At 43.2% G+C, this 24252-nt stretch overlaps 1 protein-coding gene across 1 annotated transcript in view; it reads left to right on the top strand.

Annotated features, from left to right (window-relative positions):
* dnah5 (dynein, axonemal, heavy chain 5) overlaps positions 1–24252 on the top strand; it is a 458053-nt gene that overhangs the window by 207377 nt on the left and 226424 nt on the right. The window contains exons 28-35 of the mRNA XM_038797206.1: positions 1447–1687; positions 5298–5497; positions 6167–6320; positions 6559–6722; positions 8288–8444; positions 14230–14442; positions 14941–15165; positions 16612–16784. Coding sequence (XP_038653134.1) covers positions 1447–1687; positions 5298–5497; positions 6167–6320; positions 6559–6722; positions 8288–8444; positions 14230–14442; positions 14941–15165; positions 16612–16784 — 1527 coding nt within the window. The remainder of the gene's footprint in view (positions 1–1446; positions 1688–5297; positions 5498–6166; positions 6321–6558; positions 6723–8287; positions 8445–14229; positions 14443–14940; positions 15166–16611; positions 16785–24252) is intronic.

Here is a 24252-nt window from a genome sequence, read left to right as displayed (position 1 = left end):
AGGATAATGCTCCTATGAATCTAACAATATGGTTGAATAATGGGGCAAGCTGGCTACACTTGTACTTCAGTTTCTGATTGATGGGAACTACAGAGCTGCATTAGGGATATGCTCCTGATTTATATATACTGGGCAACTCAGCGAATCCATTTATAAAGCAGGATCTCAGATGTCTTAAATTTAGCTGCATTAGCCCTTTGCTGTCGGAATGTTTTTTTCTTGATGCCATTTTTTACACTGCTGATGCTGCTGCAAGAAATATACACATCCTATTGACCATCATGTAAAATTATTGCCATGATCTTTCTCATCAATCAGGATAAATATTGCCACATTTTATGTTTCTTTTTCTTAACATGTTGCAATATATTTTCAAACAAAATTTGACTTCTCTTAGAAAATGCAAGAATAATGATTTCAATTATTTGAGTTAAAAATTCATCACCTTATTTAAAAAAAAATCTTTCATGGGGTGTAGGCGTCACAAAAAATGTTATAAGTTGTTGCCCATTCCTTGTCCTTGAACTGAGTGGTTTTTTTAGGCCATTTCAGAGGGCATTTAAGAGTCAAACACATTACTGTGGTTCTGGAATCACGCAAGCCAGACTAGGTAAGGATGGCAGATTTCCTTCCCCAAAGGACATTGATAAAGGTTTCATGGTCATCATTTGACTTTTAATTTCAAACTTTTATTGATTTCAAATTCCACCATCCACACCCATGGTGTGGGATTCAAACAAGGGTCCCAAGAGCATGATCCTGGACCTCTGGATCACTAGTCCAATGACAATACTGTACCACTATGCCACTCCTGTAAGGTACATTGATCGGATAGTTGGAAGCAAACTTTTTAATCTTTATTTTACCCAATTATTTTTTCCAATTAAGGGGCAATTTAGCATGGCCAATCTACCTACCCTGCACATCTTTGGGTTGTGGGGGTGAAACCCACGCAGACACAGGGAGAATGTGCAAACTCCACACGGACAGTGATCCAGGGCCGGGATTCGAACCCGGGTCCTTGGCGCCGTAGGCAGCAATGCTAACCACTGTGCCACCGTGCTGCCCCCGTTGGAAGCAAACTTTAAGGTCATGTTTAATATTTGGGTTCTCGGTACAATGCTTTGCCTCTCCATATTTGGGATGAATGCTGGAAAATCTTGTGGGTGGAAACTCAAATTTCTGATCTGTGCTCATAGGAATCTATAGATTTCCTCCCTTTTATTCTACGGCTAAATATGACCACAAAGTACTTAAAAATCTAACTTAATAAAAGCATAATTGTTCCCTCATCCAACACTACCTCCTTTGGCTCGATCATCTAAATAAATGTATATCTGTAGTTGATGGCTGTGATATTAAAAGTTGCAATCTAAAAACATAAGTATATTTTTGAATGTCCCTGACCGTACAATTTGTATTTGCATTATGTTTCTTATACTTCAGATGTCGCAAGCTTCCTCGTGCTTTGAAAGAATGGCAAGCCTTCCTGGATCTGAAACAAACCATTGATGATTTCAATGAATGCTGCCCACTCCTGGAGCACATGTCAAACAAAGCTATGATGTTACGGCATTGGAAGCGAATTGCAGAAACCACAGGGCACAACTTTGATGTGGAAAGTGACACTTTCAAGCTGAGAAACATAATGGAAGCCTCAATACTGAAATACAAAGAGGAAATTGAGGTCTGTGTTGAATGTTTGAAATATGGAATGTTTTTTATAGGATACACAGTCTTAAGATATGATATGAATATTGATTTTGCTGTTGGATACCATTATATGTAGTTTGGTGCAACAATAAACATTACTAGCATTTCACCCAAATTTAGATACTCTGATCTTCTTTTAGAGATATCTTTTAAGTTTGTGATGGAACAGAACCTAATGCTGAGCAGGATTTAGCGGGCCCGTTTGCTGTGGGCACAAATTCCATTATGGCCGCTAAATTCCACGAGAGAGCCCCAACGGAATTTGCACTGGCGATTTCTCAGTTTCTGATCACCCCTGCCCGCACCAATGACATGGTCAGGTTCAAGACCAGAAAGGGCGTGGACCTGATTTCCATAATTTTAAATATATTTGCATATGTTTACGCCTGATGTCATTTCAGGCTTGACGTCATTTCAGGCTTGACGCCTTTTCGTCCCACCCATGCCTTATCCTTCCACCCAGTTGGCGTGACATCACGTCAGCACAAATCACTACTGGTTTTCAAAAACGTGAACCAGTCGTGATGATCATGCTGGGGCCAGGTTGGCACTGCCAGAGGTGGGCCCTTCAGGGATCCCCACTGGGGGGGGGGGGGGGGGTCCCTTTATGTGTGGGGTGCCCGATGGTTGTTTGGGGGTTGTGGATGCATTGAGGTGACTTGGGGCCGGAGACTGTGTGGGGATTGGGGCACGATGCCAGTGATGGGACAGGGGAAAGTGTCAGTGAGTGGTGGTGGGGGGCAGAGTGCCCCAATGGAGGTGATGGAGGTGGATGGCGTCACCCCAATGCTTGTGTGAAGGAGGTGGGTCACCCTTCTGCATGTGAGCTTTGGGGGTATTCACATTGTCTGCCGGGGGGGGGTCCTGATATCTGTGGATGGGGGAGGGGTCCTGATCTCCGTAGGGGTGGAGGGGGGTCCCTTAATGTCACTTTTGGATTGGGGTGCCCTTTAAAAATGGCCCCCGATCTCAGAATTCTGGCTTTGCAGGCGCGTTTAGGCTTCCCACCTGACAGCTGACTGTATGATCCTTGCCAGCAGTCTGAAATCGCACAGAGTGCTTTTAAATCAGGTGAGAAAATCCGCCTGTGAAGCCAACGTGTTTCACACAGCTTTTCGTGCCTGAACCTGCATTCTGCAATTTTTGGAAAATCCTGCAGTGTATAATGTTGTATAAAATATATCCCCATGGCTATCTCTTAATTTCAAACTGGAACTTTCGGTTGATAAAGACTGTAAGATTGCTGACTCTGTGTCTCTGAGTTAGTGTCTGTGCCTCACCAGAACAGAAGAAGCCATATTTCAGTGTCGGAAATGTTGCAACTCGTTATTTCTGAGGAGCTACTAACAGATCACTTGGGGATTGCAGAACCCAACTTTCAACAGAAGCTATTATAAAGATAGAGCAGGTTTGCCAATGGAATCAGAGAGTCTACGAAGATGAGAGCCTCTCATATATTCCTTTTAACTCCTAGTGATGGGGACATTTAGCAATTCTGAAGACCAAGCTAAATTCCAGCCACTGGATAACAAACACCCTTTGGTGAAGACCTTATGGAGAGGGATAGACACATGACCTAAGACTCTGGCTTGTTGAACAACTTAATATTGTGTTCCTGAGTTTCAAGCCAGTCTGCTGCTTTAACATCTGACTAGTAGGCCCCATGGAAGGAATTTTGGCCAGACTGGTCACTGGCCCCATCTACCCTGCCTCTGCTGGAGGTTCTGTGCCATTGCATGCAAACTGATTCACCTCTAGATGCCTATTTCATCTTGCAAAGTCAACAGAAGAAAAGCAAAACTTACAGTGCAAGTTTTCAGCCCTGGTCTTTGTGAAGAAATTTCTCATGCGACTTTGATTCTGGGGGAGGTAATAGCATTGTCACTGGACATATAATCGAGAGGCCCACAGTTAATTCTGAGCACCCAGGTTCGATTCCCACCATGGCACATGTTGAAACTTGAATTCAATGGAAATCTGGAATTAAAAGTCGAACGGTGACCATGAAACTATTGCCGATTATTGTTAAAAACCCATCTGGGTCACTAATGTCCTTAATAACCACCCTCACCTGGTCTGGCTTATATGTGACTCCAGATCCCCAGCAACATGGTTGACTCTCAAATGCTTTCTGAAATGGAGGGCAGTTAGGGATGGGCAATAAATCCTGGCACAGCCAGTGACATTCACACGCTGTAAATTAATTTTTTAAAAATTCTGGACCTCATGCTAACCAATATTTATTTTCTCAATAGTCTCCTTCTTTTCACTATAGAACATAGAACAGTACAGCACAGAACAGGCCCTTCGGCCCTCGATGTTGTGCCGAGCAATGATCACCCTACCCAAACCCATGTATCCACCCTATACCCGTAACCCAAGAACACCCCCCCTTAACTTTACTTTTTAGGACACTACGGGCAATTTAGCATAGCCAATCCACCTAACCCGCACATCTTTGGACTGTGGGAGGAAACCGGAGCACCCGGAGGAAACCCACGCACACACGGGGAGGACGTGCAGACTCCGCACAGACAGTGACCCAGCCGGGAATCGAACCTGGGACCCTGGAGCTGTGAAGCATTTATGCTAACCACCATGCTACCGCGCTATCCCTATCCCCCTCTTTACTGTATGAATGTGGTGGGAGATGTTGCAGAATACTTTCGCTGCAGTTTTTTGTACAATCGTCTTTTTTTAAGTTCAAGTGGAGGTGAGATAGTGATTTACGCATCAGGACTGTTATCGCTAATAAATAGGGACAGGGCAAAATCTTTTCCTCTGCAGAATTTTCAGTTATCAGTTGAGTTGCTGTTGGCGCACGGAAGCCAGACTTCACAATTTAGGGTGATCATTTGATGGACTTACCCAGATGTTTTTGTCTGCACATTAATCCTGGTTTACAGTTGGGCAGCACGGTGGCACAGTGGTTAGCATTGCTGCCTACGGCGCTGAGGACCCGGGTTCGAATCCCGGCCCTGGGTCACTGTCCGTGTGGAGTTTGCACATTCTCCCCGTGTTCTCCCCCACAACCCAAAGATGTGCAGGATAGGTAGATTGAACACTCTAAATTGCCCCTTAATTGGATAAAATAATTGGGTACTCTAAATTTATTAAAAAAAATAAAAAAAATCCTGGTTTACAGTGGCATCAGGGAAGTTCAGGGTTATGGCCAGGATTGTACAGTTCAGCAGAGGTGGAGAGCCATTTAAATCTCCATTCAGTGGCCTATGTTATTTCTTGACCGGTCACAGATGGTTTGTGATATGGAGAAACCTGAAAATATATTTGCTGAACACATCTAAATTTGAGTCATTTTGAACCTGCAGTATAATACCTACAACGATGAACTGTTTGCATATGTATTTCCCCATATCAACTTAATTTCCATTCTTTTTAAATTGAAAATAGAACCTGAAATTATAATTATTTATATATGTTTTATTATGTTATTTGAATAATATTTGATTTCCTGATGGTTATTTCAAACATTTGCATTTTGTTTACTTTAAATTCCTTACCTACAAGCAAGATCTTCCAGCTAAAACATCATGAACGCAGCTTCTTGTTTTTGTTCATTGCAGGATATTTGCATTAGTGCTGTGAAAGAAAAAGACATTGAGCAGAAATTGAAGCAGGTTATAGCAGAATGGGATAGCAAAACATTCACTTTTGCTAGTTTCAAAACACGTGGTGAACTTCTGCTGAGAGGAGACAGTACATCAGAAATCATTGCCAGTTTGGAGGACAGTCTGATGGTCTTGGGCTCACTGATGAGCAACAGGTTAGCAGTGCACAGACATCTTATCCATAATTTTGTCTCAAATTAGTTAGCTGTCCATTATATAAAAAAAAAAGATTTTCAAGGCTCAATTAAACATTACTTTTTCAAACATTGTATGATGGCCAGGACCCTGGAACTTCTGAGGAGCAGCGATCACCATCCTGCTCGACTCAATCTTTACCCTGCTTCAACGCTTCTCCACGTTTTGCGATGGGTCTTCCGAGTCCAGCTTTCCCAGAAATGCGGAGCGCAGCATTCCTCTGAGAACTCTGTTGCAGGATTGTGAAGTTGGAGTAGGGTTGGGCAGGGGGGGGGGGGGGGGGGGGGGGGGGTGAGGGGTGGAGGTTGGTGGGGGAGTTGGAGATATTCGCAGAGAGTCCCGGGATGCAAGGATGGTGCCTATTGGAAGTTGAAACATAGCAAACAATTGCCATGTAGGTCAGTACATCAGGACTTGCACAGGGTCCCGATGCGCATCTTGGGTGGTATGTCTGGTCTCCAACTATCTGGAGAATGGAAGATTTGGGCCATTGTATGTTAAGGCTTCTCATTTAATATGCATGTTTTCTTAACTTTGTTGCTAAAATAGATGCTGTAGGAAAGGGGAAATTGGACAAATGTAATTCCTTTTGGATGCGTTCTTTTTGATTGTGCTTTGTTTTATTTCAGATACAATACTCCTTTCAAGGCACAGATTCAGAAATGGGTCCACAATCTATCTAACACGACTGATATTATTGAGAACTGGATGACTGTACAGAACCTATGGATTTATTTGGAAGCTGTTTTTGTAGGTGGAGACATTGCTAAGCAACTCCCAAAGGTACGCAAGTGGTTGGATTGAGATTTTCTTGAAGCAACCCGATCAGGTTCCCTAGGTTGGAACTAATTCTCAGGCTTTCTCCTGTTGAGATGAAATTCCACTTTCTTTGGAAGCTGGATATCAAAGAACACTGGGATGGTTTATCTGTAGCACTGAGAATATTGTGTAGGGATGTGGAATTGACAAATTGAATAAATCTTTATTTTGCAATTGATTTTTTCTTTAACTTCAACTACAGGAAGCCAAACGTTTTTCAAACATTGACAAATCTTGGGTGAAGATCATGACTCGGGCACACGAGACTCCAAATGTAGTGCAATGCTGTGTGGGGGATGAAACCATGGGGCAGCTTTTACCACATTTATTGGAACAGCTGGAAATCTGTCAGAAGTCTTTGACTGGGTAAGACTTCAACACGGTGAGCTGCTGTAAGCTGCACTGGCAAGGGCAGATCTGTTTCAGCCAAATTGATTAGACCCAGATTTAGAATCTTGAAATCTGACACTTCTTTGAAAGGTTCTTAGTTTAGTTATATTTTTGTTTTTAATCTTGCGAATATAGTTTAATGTTTTGAGCCCACTGTTTAGTTTTTTGCAATATTATCTGTAAAATTAGTTTCTTTAAATATAAAATGTGAAATAACACAAAAATGCAAAACGTTCTATTAGTTTTCTTTAGTTGAACTGAAGCCTCTTAACTATTAGATTTTAACCCTCATATTGTGAGAAGCAGAAATTAAATGTTACGGTTGGTTTTGTCTTCCTGTTCTTACTTTGCTTGCTCTTGTTCTGATTGAATACTGGTTTATTATCTCCATACATTTGAACTTCTTCTTTTGTATTTTGAAAACTTGAAAACAGCCATTTGCTGGTTCAATCCTCAGGGCACTACCTTAACCAATCAGAGTCAAACTGTCTGTTTTGTATTTTTGAGCAATGCTTCGCAGTTAATGCTCATCAACCATTAACTGGTGTTGTTTCCATGGCAAGACTACCAATCAAAGTTCACTTGCCAACCAATCCGCACATTCTTCTCATACAGTATATAGTTGTTGTTCCCCCTGATATTTGGAATCTTGTGATTGTCCTGGTGAGTGCAAGACAAAAACTTCCACAAAATGTATTTTTTTACAGCAATACTCAAATGCCCTTGTTACACTCTGGAATTTAGTTGCAAAGAGATGTAACAATAATGATAATCTTTATTAGCATCACAAGTAGGCTTACATTAACACTGCAATGAAGTTACTGTGGGAAAAAAACCCTAGTCGCCACACTCCGGCGCTTGTTCGGGTACACAGAGGGAGAATTCAGATTGTCCAATTCACCTAACAAGCATGTCTTTCGGGATTTGTGGGAGGAAACCGGAGCACCCGGAGGAAACCCACGCAGACACAGGGAGAACATGCAGACTCCAAACAGTGACACAAGCCAGGAATCAAACGGGGTCCCTGGCCCTGTGAAGCAACAGTGCTAACCACTATGCTACCATGCCGCCCACCATCTGTAATCATAAACAACCAGCTTGTGACGATTAACAATGGTGTTGAATTCCTCTAGACAATAGTGCAAGGCCATTGCTATTGTCTGAGACACCTACCATGCAGCCTGCAAGATGGTCAGTCTTATTGCATTGACTATCAGGTGAGATGTTCAAGAGGAAACCAATGTGATATGATATGTTTTGATTTACTGTCAAAGATAATTTTATACTCCATTCCCACTTTACCTGATTTTAATAGAACTTCAATTTTTAAGCATATATATCTTGTCTAATTTCTCACTGGAGCAGCAATTATAATTTTGAGCTTTTAACAAAAGCACAACTAGATGGGATCCCTGCAGAAACCCAAATACTGCAGCTACTCTTGGAGTGTTCATTTTGTATATGTGAACACCACTTGACCTTCTAAGAGGTTGGATGTGGATTCTCCTTCTTTTCACTTTGTTTATCTTGCTCTATTACAGGTACCTTGAAAAAAAACGGCTGTTATTTCCTCGGTTCTTTTTTGTATCTGATCCAGCACTTCTCGAAATTCTTGGTCAGGCATCAGATTCTCACACTATTCAGGCACATCTGTTGAATGTTTTTGATAACCTCAAAACTGCCCACTTCCATGATAGGGTAAGGTAAAGAACAAGGAAGTGAATTGATTCATGCTTTTTATCTTCAATATTAAAAAAAAGTTGTGTTTAATTTCCCATTTTATTTGAATTGGGACAATAGAGGGCAGATTCTTCTTTTACTGTGCTTTGACACAAATGATAACCTGGACTGCATGTAAAGGAAAATCAAAAGGGGGATAACTGGTCTTCAGCAGAACCTGCTAAATTTCTGTCAATTCATGCAAATGAACTTAAAATCAAGCCATCTACATTAAACGTGTACAGCTGATGCTTCAGAAAATGGAACCCCATATCACTACTGAGAAATGGGAAATCTACCCTCGGGCAGGTGCATAACTCCAGTGATCAATACAATTTGAAATTAATAATCTCTGAATTCATTAGATTACTGGGCTACTGAAAACTGTTATGTTAATTTGATGTGGAGGCGTTGGACTGGAATGAGCACAGTAAGAAGTCTTACAACACCAGGTTAAAGTACAACATGTTTGTTCGAACACTAGCTTTTGGAGCTCTGCTCCTTCCTCGGGTGAATGAGGTGATTTAACCTGGTGTTGTAAGACTTCTTAATGTTGATTTGAAGTTATGTTTAATAATAATCTTTATTGTCACAAGTAAGCTTACATTAACACTGCAATGAAGTTATTGTGAAAAGCCCCTAGTCGCCACACTCTGGCGCCTGTTCGGGTACACAGAGGGAAAATTCAGAATGTCCAAATTACCTAACAGCACATTATTCAAGATGATCCCTGTAGTCACTAAAGATATTAGAATTCCAGTAACTGGCTAAAAAGATCACACTGATTTCAAGTTTTAAGGCTTTTGTTATAATGAACAAACTAAAAGCAAAATTGACTAACACCATTTTTGTAGGCAACTCTTAAATTAAACTCCAGAAAATATCTACCATGTGACCTTTTAGCATTTCCAGCAATCCCACACCTCAGGTATACTTTACGCTGCCCCTTAAGTGGAGATTTCTCCTTCTAATCAAAGCTAGCTAAATCTTCCAGCCTTGTTTAAAACATAACAAACTTGGCGTTTTCAATTTGAGTACAAGTTTCTCTCTTCTGCATGCTGAATAATAAAGATAGTGGGTGAGATTTTCCCCTAATTGTACTAAGTGTGGGTTGGATGTGATAAAAGTGTACCTGCAAGGTGCAATGGCGGGTTTTCATACTCTACTGTCCACGTCCCACAAAATTAATAATGCATGTATGGGAAATATGCCAGATAGGGATACAACCTCTGATTCATCCACCCTGCCACAAGCTCACCTCTTCCTCACTTGGACGTTATATTTAAACGGCACCCGTGCACAACGTTTTCAATGTCTGGAGCCCAGAACTACCACAGATAAGAAAGATGTCCCCAGAATAGAAGGTCCCCTCCCTGGGACACCTGCTGGTTGCAGTCGAGGCCCTCCACAATTGCAGAATGGTAGCACAGTGGTTAGAACTGTTTTGTCACAGTGCCAGGGACTGAGGTTCAATTCTGGACTTGGGTGACTGTGTGGAGTTTGCACATTCTCCCCGTGTCAGCATGGGTTTCCTCCGGGTTCTCCGGTTTCCTCTCATAGTCGAAAGATTTGTAGGTTAGATGGATTGGCCATGCTAAATTGCCCTTAGTGTCGGTTAGGTTGCCTCCTTTTTATGATGTGCTATGTTGCTGTCAATCAGGTGTGACACCATGGTTCTTTCACTCACTTATCGCACATGTCGCTATCAAGGGCCTATCAACTATGGAATGTGCTTCCATATAACCAGTGTTCACATCATTCTGGACATCAGCGATGTCTCTACCTTAATGTTAAGTGTGTTTGTGAAGGGAATCTTGTTCACATGCTTTGCAGGGTCATGTTATATTTATTCTTGGCTGTGTAAGATTGAGGCAGAGGTGTTCTCCTATGTCGTTGGCGTTCTTGAAAGGTGAAGGTGTACTGAACAAGGAGAGATGTGACTCATGGGAAAAGGGTCATATTGAGCAAGCCCATGTGCTTGCTATCTCCGGGCGGGGTTTTCATGCTACTTGTGTGCACTGCTGTCAGCCAATTGAGTTTCCCTCTTTCCAATTGTACCTCGGCTGATCTCACCAATATGTGGGAGCATCTTGTCACCTGGTGCTTGAACTTGCAACCTTGAGTGTTTTTCAACCTGTATTTATCTGGATTGCGGCCACAAGCCTCTCGTCACAGTGTTTGGATGCCGTATTTTACGCCCCCTCACCTGAGTACCCATCGAGGTCACTGTTGCAAATTTCAAGTAGTTAATTTGGAAGGCAGCACACATTTTGAGTATGCTCTGGAAGCACACATAGCTTTATGTAGGAGAGCAATGGGATAGGAGAAAGATAATACTGAAGCTGAAGAGTGTTCTTCTATTTGAAATGACATGTGCCCTTGAGGCCTTCATGCTGTCTGAGCATTTGAACTTTGTAAGGGCCAAGGTTGGCCAGGAGGATGCAAAGTATGGCGTAAAGAGGAGGTATTTTAATGTTTGGCACGCAAGTGGTTGAGCGTCATGATCTTTAGATTGCCCACATGCAGAGCACGGTGGAGATAAAAGCAAGCTATCTTCCTTAACTGAGTGTAGAATGAGACAGAGAAGAGGGTGAAGGATTGAGTCACTGAATGGATTCACAAGTGTCACCTAGTAGTTTGACCACTTAGATTACATAGAATGCATTGTCCCATTGCTAGATACTGATGTTCGTGAGGGGCTTTGTCAGATTGAAGGCACACAGCTATGGGCCCACTGACGACAGTGGAACAGCTTTTGGCTCTTGTCGATTGCCACTGCGACTGGGATGCTGAATAGATGCTTGAAAAGGCAGTACTTTCTGATGTCTAATGAAGGTACTCCTTCCTCTAGTTGGTACCTAATCTCAGCAATGATACACCCTCCCAAGACTTCATCATTCTTCAAGGATCAGGACAATGTAAGCCTGATCTGTAACTATTCATACTCGTACTGAAATACATAGTTGCAATGAGATGGCGAGCAATGCTGCTGTTTATATTGGTCCATAATGGAGGACACTTGTCTAAGCGAATACTCGCTGTAACCTATCATCCTCCTTGTGAAATCTGGTGGCTACAAAGGTCACATGTATATGCTTGCCTTTTCTGGCCCATGCTATGGGCTGTTCCCCTGCAGCCTCTCCGTCCTCGAACCCATCACCCTTATCCCCTTTGATGTCCTCCTCATTGGAGAAGACGTGCAGGTCCTCCATGTTGGCATCTGATAAGTGCTCTCCATTTTGCAGTGCCTGGTTGTGCCGCGCACAGCAAGCCACACTATCTGAGGCACTCTCTTGGGAGTGTACTGGAGTGCTCCACCAGATCCGTCCATGCATCAGAATGGCATCGTTAAGATATCTGTGGTCTGCCCCACCAATGCTCGAGCAGCAGCATGAGCCTCGCTGTACCTTCACAGGACTTTGTAGCCACTGCAAGGGCATCATCGGCCATGTCCTTTGCGGGTACCCCTTCACACTGAGGAGCCAACCATGGATCTTGTGTGGTCTCTTGGCAATGTCCAGGATTGCAATTTACTCCAGATGCATGAGTCATTGATGCTTCCTGGACATCTGGCGTAAATCTGCAGGATACATTTCTTCTCGTCACGGAGGAGCTGTACATCGATTGAGTGATAGCCTTTCCTGATGATCTATTAGGGTGCCTGTTGCCAGGTAGCTTTTATAGTTACGTGAGTGTAGTCAATGGCACCCTGCGTCTTTTGGGAATCCGAAAATCTCCGCAAAGCCCAGCATTCTGGCGTCTTGCCGAAGTTGACAAACTATCTGTAACCTCTGTATGCATTAACACTTGAGAGATTCCACAGCGGCCCCCTGTGTAGCCCTGGAAGGAGCCAATAACATAGAAGTTGAGTGCAGCCGTCACTTTCAGAGTCACTGTCAATTGATAATCTGCCAGTTCCTGTGAAGCCGATCCCTGTAGCAGGTGGCAAATGTGAATCAGTAGATCCCTGGCCATGGAGGAGGCTTCGATGCTACTGGCTTTAGCTGATCTGCAGATAAGATGCGAGGTCCGTGTACTCTAAGTCTTGAGCACTGCCTGCACAGCACATTTCTGTGAGCTTCATGTTCTCCATCCGAAGGGGACCTTGCTGTTCCTCGGTCTTTTTTTTACATTTTTAAAATAAATTTAGAGTACCCAATTATTTTTTTTTTTACAATTAAGGGACAATTTAGCATGGCCAATCAACCCAGCCTGCACATCTTTGGGTTGTTGGGGTGAGACCCACACAGACACAGGGAGAATGTGCAAACTCCACACAGTGATCCAGGTCCTCATCGCCATGAGGCAGCAGTGCTAACCACTGCAGCACCGTGCTGCCCTGCTGCCCCTTAGTCTTGAGGGTATTGCTCCTCCTTTTTGCTGATCCAGGCACGTCCAATGCAATCTTTTTCTCTCTCCTGCCCGTAAGAGACAATGCAGAAACAATAAATCCAGGCTCCACCTTCCTCATGGTCTGCTGTCTGCAGTATTAGTGAGAAACGGACATGAATCAGCATCAGCCTGCAAAGGACCTCTTTCGGGCAATGAGTCATCCATGAAGGTGTGTTCAAGGACTTTGTTCCAGTGCCAGAAATTATTCAGCCCTGCAATGCTGGCAAGCATGGGATGCGCTTCAAGGTGCTCTTCGTGCTCCCCTTCCCCTCTTACATGACTGACTGCTATGAGATTGCATTGACCAAGTGCTTGGATGTGCTGCGTTCAGTACAGGTCCTGGACCCTAATTTGCTGCACTCTTAACACTTCACTCTTTGGAATAAATGTGAGGGAAAATGTTTAATCAGGAATTGAGATTATTTGAGGGGGGGGCCTGAGACTTCTCTTCTGTGAACCTGAAAACATCATGATTCTGACACTCATCCCAAGCTCGTCTAGTCGCCCAATTGCTATGGAATTTATTATCTCTCTGGACAATTTTCACACCGCGAATAAGTGGTTAATTCACGGAGATCGATTCATGCCACTTTGTGGGACTGGTCTCGCATTAATGTGCATCATTGCTTCACTTTCCTGTTTCCAGCATTGTCATTGTCACAGCTGTGCATCCCTCTTCATTTGGGAATACATAGTTCAGTTGGGTTCTTCTTTAATTTTTTAAAAGGCTGGGGATTTTAATAACTTTACAGCGTGGCAGTTCTATGCACCTTTAATCACCCCGCATGAGAAATTCTGTCTCTTCCATAAATTTTTAACTCTTGCACTGAATAATAAGGCCCTTGACGCAGTGAAACTGGTGTCTTTTTGACGTCAGCACTGAGTTTAAATAGCCCTGCTGAGTTTGGCTTCCGTCATGTGAATCACACTCCACCCCGTTCCCCTACAGGTGAAAGTGGGATCTATTGGGAATGGGAGCGAGTCTGAATTTTCGTAACCATCTGCCATTTTTAAATGTCTGTGGAGTCTCCATGACACTGAAAATAAGGCCCTAACACACTATCCACAGTCATCATGGATGCTCTTGCCATTGTCCATAGGTATGAACAGCTTGTACCTTTTTCCCAGTAAAATAGCCTCAGGTCCTTCTTTTTAACCTTTAATAACCAAGCTGGTCAACTTCTTGTAGGGAAGAATTCCGAACTAGCCACCTGACCCCTTTATTCCTCCATTTTACCTGAAGTTGAAGAGGCAGTCTCAAAACAACGGCATCTTATCAACTTTGTATTTGTAACAGTGATATGGTTAAATAACAACGAGGGAACATTATAGAGTCACTATGTAAAATTAATGTGTGTATTTATATTAATAGGTATATGACCGTATTTTGGCTATTTCGTCACGTGAGGGTGAAACCATTGAATTGGATAAGCCTGTCATGGCAGAAGGAAATGTAGAAGTCTGGCTAAATGCTTTAATGGTGGAATCTCAGAAATCACTCCATCTGGTCATTCGTTCTGCATCAATGAGTATTCAGGACACCACCTTCCAATTGGTTGAGTTTTTGAACTATTATCCAGCCCAGGTATGTTTCTGATTGAAAGATTACAATATGCTCTCAATCTATTTGCAGAAACCTCAATCACGACTTTAAGCCAAGCTAATTTCACTGTGAAGCAGACAGTTTTGTTCTAATTTGTCCTTCTTTCAGTTTGTAAAATTACCTTTCGAAAAATATCAATCAGGGAAGTTGATATTTTGTGAGGATCCAGTGCATTTCAGTTTACCTATTTGTTTTTCTTTCACAGCCTCTCTCTTTCACAGCCCTTTGCTTAAGATGCAATTAGCAATGCTTTAAGATAAATTCTTAATATACAGTTGCATTACACACTTGTTTAATGTAAGGTGCCGGCTCTGCTGGAGATTGAATCTTTTCTACATCGCATCCCATGATTGAATCAATCTTACTGCTTGATTGCAGAATTTTTATATCCAACCCACAATGTTGAACAAATAAAGAGATCTTTCTTTGCAACATACTCAATTTCAGATTCTGTCAAACTTAATTTTTACTTTTTAAAAGGTTGGATTGCTTGGCATTCAAATGATCTGGACAAGGGATTCGGAGGAAGCATTAACCAATGCCAAGTGTGACCGCAAAGTCATGCAAAAGACCAATCAATCGTTCTTAGACTTGCTGAATACCCTAATAGGCATGACAACAAAAGACCTGAGTGCTATGGACCGTGTGAAATATGAGACGCTTATCACTATCCATGTGCACCAGCGAGATATCTTTGACGACCTGGTGAGAATTAAGAATGAATAGTTTGCCTCTATATTAAAGCAGAATAAAGGAATTATTTGACTGATGGAAGGTTTTGAATAGAAAGTTTGAAATCTAATGTATTCTTTGGTGAGGCATTGACAGTGATGGAGCAATAAACTAGCATGGTAACAATGATACTCAGTATAATCTATTTTTTCTATTTTATTTTAGAAGCAACAAACTGTAATGTGGAAAGGTGTCTATTTTGTTAACAAAAAAGACTGAACAGACCTTTAAAACATCTTAATGAGAGAAATTTAGAGATAAATACTTTTAACTTCTAGACACAGCTTCTAATCTACAAAGCCAATATTCGAGGGATGGCAAAACATCTTTGCCAGTGTATATTTTTACCGTTACTATGCATGTGTTCTTTGCCATAAGAATTTTCAATTATTCCAATATCTAATTTTCCATTTTGTGATAAATTTGGTTAAAGATTGCATAAGACTTTTTGAGAGAATGTTACTTTCAGTGTAAATATATCCTAATCTCCTATAGGACAGCCTCATTGTCTCTGTGGGACGAATTATAGGAGTAGGTTATTCAATTTCGCAAACCTGTTCTGCCGTTCACTCAGATCATAGATGATCTGTACCCCAGCTCCATTTAGCCTGTCCTTCATCCATCCCCAATGTAAACTTGCTTCGCAAGAATCTACTGATCTCAATCTTGAAAATTTTAATTGAGCCAGTGTGCACAACTGGTTGGGTGAGTGATTCTAGCTATCTGTACAAAAAAATATTGTAAAGACCAAAAACCATTACTTTCCATCCCCATCATAATTCTGTTCCAAAGCCACTGACTGCACCCCTCTCTAAGGCTAAAGCCAACAAATCATAACCCTTGTGCCACATTGGTGCCTATGCACATCTGCTGCTGAAACCCCCACCGGGTGTCTGAACTTACACCTGTTCAGCCATCACCGCTGTGCTTGCGCAATGAACTACACTGGCACCAAGTTAAACAATGCCTCAATTTTCAAACTTTTCTTTTGTTTTCAAATCCTTCCATACCTTTCCTCTCTCTATTTCTGTAATTTCTCCCTGTCCTACAACCCTCTGAGATATGCGTTCCTTCAATTCGGGACTTTTGAGCATTTCCAATTTTAATCACTCCACCATTGACAGCTGTGCTTTCAGCAGCTAAGGTCCTAAACACGGAAATTTCCTCCCGGAACCTTTCCTTCTTTAAGATGCTCATTAAGACCTCGTTATTTTCTAAGTTTTAGGACAAAACCTCTAATACCTCCTTACATGGTTTGTAACTATATCCCAAGGTGTTATATAAATACAAGTTGTGTTGTTCATGTTAAACTAGATGTGTAAGGCCTTTATTTCCTATTTTCAATGTGGGATGAAAATTTATGGCGATCAGCATGAGAGAGTTGTGGTCTGTAAACAATGTCAAAACTTTGTTTTACAGTGTCGCTTGCACATTAAAAGTCGTACAGATTTTGAATGGCTGAAACAATGCAGATTCTATTTCAATGAAGATTTAGATAGGATGCTAATCAACATCACAGATGTTGGATTCACCTACCAGAATGAGTTCCTGGGTTGCACAGACAGATTGGTCATAACACCTCTTACTGACAGGTGAGGAAACTGAAGAGCTTAGCCTTCACGAGTTTTAAAAAATGTACTATTTATTTATTTATTTATTCATTCATTCACCAGGCGTGAGTATCACTGGCAAGATGAGAATTTTTGACTCATCCCAATTGCCCTTGAGAGGTTAATGCTGAGTTGTCTTCTTTGTGGCCGATGTGGCAGCCCATGTGGTGATTGTAATTGTACAGCGCTGTTAGGTATGGAGTTCCAGGATTTCAACCCAATGATGGTGAAGGCATGGTGATATAGTTTAAAGTCACAATGGTGTGTGACATGGAGGGGAATCTGAAGGTGGTGGTGACCCATGTTCTTAGTGCTCCAGATTTGGGATTTGGTGCTGAATAAACCTTAACAAGTTGCTGCAGTTCGGGTTTTGAATGGTACACACTACAGACAAGTTGCAGCGATGTGGAGAGCATGATTGTTTGAGTTGATGGATGGGCTCCTGCTCAAGGGGGTTGCTTTGTCCTGGATAGTGTTGAGATACTTTAGCTGTTTTGGAGTTGAACTTGTTCAGGTGAGTGGAGAGCATTCCTTCACACTCCTGATTTGTGCCTTGTAGATGGTAGAAAAACTTTGGACATAGACATAGTGATGATGTGTTAGGCAGGTTGGTTCGATGTGGACTGCACTCGATGCAGGGAAGTTAGAAACAGACGTCTAACATTGGAGAAGATCCAACACTCTTTTATTCAACTATAGAACTGCTATACATATTCAGCTGTGGGTCGACACGACACTGATCTGACTGGTGACCTTTGCAGTAGCCTGACCAGACTTACTAGCTACCGCATGGTGTTTGCACTTGCTAGCTTGTGGACCCTGACTGTCTCAGTAGCTGGGTCCTAAGAGAGTGGGAAACCTAGTGCCCTCTGGCTTTATAGTGGTAGTGTCCTGTCTGGTGATTGGCTGTAATGTGTTGTATGCTTACTGGTCATCCCATGTGTCAATCACTGCCTGCATTCAATGTTCGCTGTTGAAAGTGATTTGACTCTCTGGCGATCATTATGGTCTGGCATTTGTGTGGTCTAAATGCTACTTGCCACTTATCAAAACAAGCCTAAATGCTGTCCAGGTATTGCTGTCTGTGTGCATGGATTGCTTCATTATCTGAGCAATTATGAATGGTTCTGAACACTGTGCGGTTCCTGGCAGACATCCACACTTCTGACTTTATGATAGCGAGAAGGTGGTGAAGATCTTTCGGCTGAGTGCATTGTCCATATTTAGATCTCGGCTGTAATAAGGTTGGGAACCAAGTAGTGCCAGTGGAACCCAAACTGAGGGTAAATGCTAATTGATCACACTGTTGGCAACACATTCCATCACTTTGCCGGTGGTTGAGAATAGGCTGATTGGGCAAGAATTGAACAGGTGAGGTATATCTTGCTGTTTAGATCCAGTTGCTGCTGATTCTGCTCCTGATGTTACTGCTGTTGGTGTTGCTGCTGCTGCTGCTCCTCATGTTCCTCATTAATGGTCCAAGCATAAGTTCATGCTAAAGTGAAGGCTGGCAGCTGGAAAGTGCTAATCAATGGTTAAAAAGCTCCAAGTATTAGAAATAATCACCAAAACAGTGAAATCACAATCTCAGAAAAAAATCTTGAGCAAAATTATTTCACGTAGGCAAAGAAGCAAGTGCCTCATCTCAGTATTTAAAGCTTTTTTTACTTATCAGTTGCTCAGCCCTGTCAACTTCCACTATCATCTCACCTTGTGTTTCCAGTCAGGTTTCAGGAAGCTTTGGAAACCCACCTACATTCTGTTAAATTCAGAATCCTGGATTTAAACAATAACAAATGGGCATTTTATATACTTTAATGGCAGTCTGTGGGTGGCACAGTGGTCAGCACTGCTGCCTCACAGCGCCAGGGACCTGGGTTCAATTCCAGCCTTGTATGACTGTCAACAAGGAGTATGCTCTTTCCCCCTGTGTCTGCGTGAGTTTCCTCCGGGTGCTCTGGTTTCCCCAACGTCCAAAGATGTGTAGGTAAGGCAGATTGGCCATTCTAAATTGTCCCTTAGTGGCCAAAGGTTATGTGGGGTTTCAGGGATAGGGCATGGAAGTGGGCTAAGATTAGGGTGCTCTTTTTGAGAATCGGTGTAGATTTGATCGGGCAGAATGGCCTCTTTTTGCACAGTAGGGATTCTGTGATTCCAAGGCAGCAGGTTTTAGTCAGCTTCCTTACACACTGGCAGATTCATCATTTTCAATCTCTGCTCGCAAAAAACACCACCCAACAGGTTTAAAATCCCCCCTCAAATTACAAACTGCTCTGATTTCACTATTCTAGATTATTAGCCCTTTCATCTGGATTACTAGATCAATGATATAATATAACCACTGTGGGAAGTCTTATGGCATAATGATTAGTGTCCCTCCCTCTGAGCCAGAAGCTCGAGTCCCATTCCAATGTGGCCAAACAGGCTGATTATCGGCCTGCAAATCCTTCCACTATTCCTGTGACGGGCTGTAAGACTGGGAGTTTCCCGGTCAACCATGCATGATGTATAGTGACGTCTTGCAAGCTGCAGCCTCTGGGAACAGGCTAGCAACCTGTTCCAGTACAAACCAGCTACGGAAATAGACATGAGCATGTGCTGCATCTGCCTTGTGTCTCTAGGCACAGGAATAGATTCAAGTAGAATATAACCTTTGGTACCTTACCTGTTGGAGACTACAGGAATGTAAGTCTTTGAGATGGGATCCAGGTGGTCATTTTTGAACTGTACCAGCCAGTGAGTGCGAGAGTTGATCTAACTGGACCACTAAAGGGTATATAATTGGCACAGCTGGTGGGGGTGGGTGGGGAACCTGGTGTCCATATCGCTATGGGTGCATCTTCAGCATCATCAAAACATACAAGATTCTGAAGGGCCTTGACAGAGTAGGCACGCAGGATTTGGAATTTAACGAAGGCTCTGGAAGCAGGAAACATGGTAGATGGGGTGAGATAATCAGCATGGAGCTGAAGTATCCGAGTCACAACAATGCGTTCGAGGTGAAAAATTAAGTTGGTGCCCAGGCAGTGGCGTGTTGGGCCTCACGCTCTTCAACGACAGATTCCTACTTGTACTTCATGCACAAGCCATGAATACTCATTATATGAGTATAATGTTCCACCTTCAAGATTATACCAGTGGTGTATGAGGATCTTGTGGCATGTGGTTCGCATTCATGTTCGGGCACCAGTTGGCTTTGTGCTGCTGTGTCTGAGGTGACTAGTTGGCTTTGGTGAATTCTGCAGCCCAGGGATGAGGGCAGCTTGTGTAGAGGCCTGGGATTGACATGGAGAAGGGAAGTGAGGGGTGCATGATTTTCTGTGGGGGAGAGGGGGCATGGAGGAGTCGAAGAGGTCTCCGAGGGAGGACAGAGGATGGAATTCAAGCATGGTTGTGTGCAGTGAGAAGGGCCTGACATCTGGGTATGGTGAAAGGAATGGATGCAGTCAGTGTAGATAAATAAAATGAGGGACCCAGGGAGTGGGCTCTCTACTGTCTGCATGTAGGTTCTCTGTGTCAAACTCAGCTTTCATGATTTGGTGGGGGTGCTGGTCCATCTAAGATTTGGATATTCAAAAGTCTTGTTGGGAGGGTCATGGGACATAATAAAAACTCTAAAGATCGTGAGGAGGGTCCAGGAACAGAAGAGGAATCTCAAGGAGGTTGGGCGTAGGCTCAGGGGGGGTGAGATGCCGCAGTGACAAGGTCCAGGGTGATGGGGTAGATTGATGGGTTACAGAGGGAAGGCGTGCGGAGGCCCCCAATCAGGGTACTTACATGGAATATGAGGGGGTTAAATGGGCCAGTTAGAACATGCTGGGTGTCTGCCCATCTAAAGAGTTTGAAGGTGGATGTTGTTTTCCTGCAGGGGACACATCTGAGAGTTCGAGATCAGACCTGGCTGAGGAAGGGGTGGGTAGGCTGGCAAGTATTCCTCTTGAGCTTTGATGAGAGGACGAGGAGGACTGCGGTGCCGATCAATAGGAGGGTGGACTTTTTGATGGCTAATGTTTTGGTGAATTCAGGGGGGAGATAGCTCATCATCCCCCGTGATGGGTTGAATACAGCGTTGCTTGCAGACATGGGAGTTTGTGAGAGGATAGCTTCTGCTATTGGAACCTATGTAGAGTTAAGTAAGAATGAGGAAGTGTCCCCTTCCACATTCTGGGAAGCACTGAAGGCGGTCATCAGAAGGGAGATAATTTTGATTAAAGCTCATAGAGATAAGTCTGGTAGAGGGGAGAGGCAGAGGATGAAGTCATCTTTGAGGTGAACTGTCAAGCAGCAGAGCTTCTAGTGGAGAGGAAGAAGTTCAGATGGAGTTTGTGTTGGTATTGACGGGGAAGGCAGTGAGCCAGCTTCATCGTACGAGAGGAATGTTTTATAAGTATGGAGAGAAGGCCAGCTGTTTAATGGCTCACCAGCTGAGGTGGTAGGTAGCCTCTCAGGAGATAGCACAGGTTAAAGACTCAGTGGGGGTTGGTTTCTGCTCCAGAGAAGGCCAATGGGGTATTTGAGACTTTTTGACCGATAAGTCTGAGCCTCTGGAGAAAGACTCGGCCATGATATAGTTTCTGGATTGGTTGGTCTTCCCGGTGATGGAAAGGGAAAGCGCTGGAGGTGTCACCGGGGCTGGAGGAAATTATGAAAGGTATTTGTTCAATGCATTCAGGGAAGGCTCCGGGCCCAGACAAATTCCCTGTGGAATTTTATGAACAGTTCACGACTGAGCGACAAAAACAAGTGCGGGGGGGCCGGGGTAGAGGATTCGGCGTTGAGTTTGGGATGGACGGAGGAGGCTTCCTATATAGATTCGAGTTTAAGGACACTTATTTCTGCTCCCCTTCTGTTCTCTCTGGCCAGGTACTCTGGGAGCCCAGTAGTGACAGCTTCTCTGAGAATATGGAACCAATTTAGACAGCACTTTAAATTTGAGCCTATGTCGCTACTGGAGCCGATCTGTAGGGACCATAGGTTTATATTGACTGGGGTAGCTTCATTGTATAAGATCGGTAATGTGGGGCTGGGTTTCTGTAAAAATTGTATAAATATGTTTGATATTTTTGTATGTTATAAATTGAAGATTTCCTGAATAAAAATATATATTTTAAAAAGAGTCGACCAATGAATGCCACCTCATGTTGAAGATTTCATCAGGTACCCCACAGATGATGAGTACATGAATATGCATGAGCCTGTAATGGATGCCAGGGTGAGGGAGAGTGGTGCCCGGAATACTAAGGATAATTTCAGAAACGCAAGTTTCACCCAAAATTGAGGAAGCTGCATGTCCATTCTCCCGTCGCCAGGACAAGTTTGCCTGCTCGCGATGTCCACCAACACCAGCCTGTCCCCGTCTACCAGTACCTCTGAACCTGTGTCCTCTACCACCTAGGATAGCAAGAGGAGTCCATCTCCTACAAATTCACTGCAGAAGACAGTTACGCAGGAGAATCGAATGTGCCAGTCGGCATAAGTGGTCTATAATGACCAAATTCTCAGAACCTGCTGCATCATTGCAAGATATTGACTTTATTTAAGACAATTCAATTAATAATAATAATATTTATTAGTGTCACAAGTAGGCTTACATTAACACTGCAATTAAGTTACTGTGAAAATCCTCTAGTTGCCACATTCCGGCACCTCTTCGGGTACACTTAGGTGAATTGGACATTCTGAATTCTCCCTAACCAGCTCGTCTTTCGGGACTTGTGGGAAGAAACCGGAGCACCCGGAGGAAACCCACGTAGACACAAGGAGAACGTGCAGACTCCACACAGACAGTGACCCAAGCCGGGAATCGAACCCAGGTCCCTGCCACTATGAAGCAACAGTGATAACCACTGTGCTACCGTGCCGCCCATCCCCGGTGGAACATAATATTGGGAAATTGACATGGGCAGTGTTGATTGGGAAATGAGGAAATGGTTGAGGCATTGAACAGGTATTTGGTGTCAGTCTTCACAGAAGACACGAATAACAGGCTAATAATTAATGGTAAGGAGGCTATGGCAGGTGAGGACCTCGGATCGATCATTATCACTAAGGAGGTGGTGTTGGGTAAGCTAATGGGGCTAAAGGTAGACAAGTCTCCTGGCCCAGATGGAATGCATCCCAGGGTACTGTGACGTTGTACAAATGTGAAGCATGTGAAAAGTTAATGTTATGTTAAGCCTAGCCACTGGAGGGAGCTAAGTGACTATAAATTGCACTGGCTCTTGGGCTGGCGGGGGGGGGGGGGGCGAGGGGGACTTTAGACTGGAGCTGAAGAAGACAAGATTCATAGTGTATTGCAGAGCTAGTTAAGATATAATGGTTATAGTTAGTAGATAGAGATAGTGTTAGTGAGTATAGTTTAATTCTTACATAGATGTTTGCTATTTAGAATAAGCATCAAACTCAAATTTAGTAGTGTTAATAAAATTAGTTGAGTTATTCAAAAGAGCTTTGTGTTTTTGTGATCACTATGCCCTTCATTCTGGAAACCCCCACAAAGATCAGCACAGGTACTAAAAGAGTACCTTAGTGCCATAGCCTCCTTACTATCTACAAGTCAACAAACTTGTAGATGGAACTGGAGCCAAATTTTGCCACACAGTCATGTGTGGAGTATAGTAGGGAGCTAAATATGTAGTCTTGTGGGGTCCAGGTAATGAGGACTTTTGTGGAGGAGGTGTTGTTCTTTATTCTTACTGATTGTGGTCTATGGGTCAGGAAGTCGAGGATCCATTTGCAGAGGGAGGAGCCAAGTCCTAGGTTTTGGAGTTTTGATATGAACTTGGCTGTGATTATGGTGTTGCAGGCAGAGCTGTAGTCAATGAATAGGAGTCTGACATAGGATACTTGTTGTCGAGATGTCCAGGGATGAGTGTAGGGCCAGGGAGATAGCATCTGCTGCGGACCGGCTGTGGCAGATTGTGAATTTCAGTGGATCAAAGCATTCTGGGAGTATGGAGTTGATGTGTCTCATGACCAACCTCTCGAAGCACGTCATAATGATAGAAGTTTGGAAGGTCGAATTGGAATGCTGGATACAGGGTTAAAGGCAGGATTCTTGGAAGTGTGGATGAAAAGAGGGATCTTGGGGTCCACGTACAAAGATCCCTCAAAGTTGCCACCCAGGTTGATAGGGTTGTTAAGAAGGCATATGGTGTGTTGGATTTCATTAACAGGGGATTGAGTTTAAGAGCCGCGAGGTTTTGCTGCATTTTTATAAAACTCTAGTTAGACCACACTTGGAATATTGTGTCCAGTTCTGGTCGCCTCATTATAGAAAGGATGTGGATGCTTTGGAGAGGGTACAGAGGAGATTTACCAGGATGCTGTCTGGACTGGAGGGCATGTTTTATGAAGAAAGGTTGAGGGAGCTAGGGCTTTTCTCACTGGAGTGAAGAAGGCAGAGAAGTGACTTGATAGAGGTGTACAATGTGATGAGAGGTATGGATAG

This window comes from Scyliorhinus canicula, chromosome 5 (genome assembly GCF_902713615.1).
Source record: "Scyliorhinus canicula chromosome 5, sScyCan1.1, whole genome shotgun sequence".
Lineage (NCBI taxonomy): Eukaryota > Metazoa > Chordata > Chondrichthyes > Carcharhiniformes > Scyliorhinidae > Scyliorhinus > Scyliorhinus canicula.
Note: the sequence above shows the minus strand (reverse complement) of the source record. Positions and strands in the feature narration are given on the sequence as shown.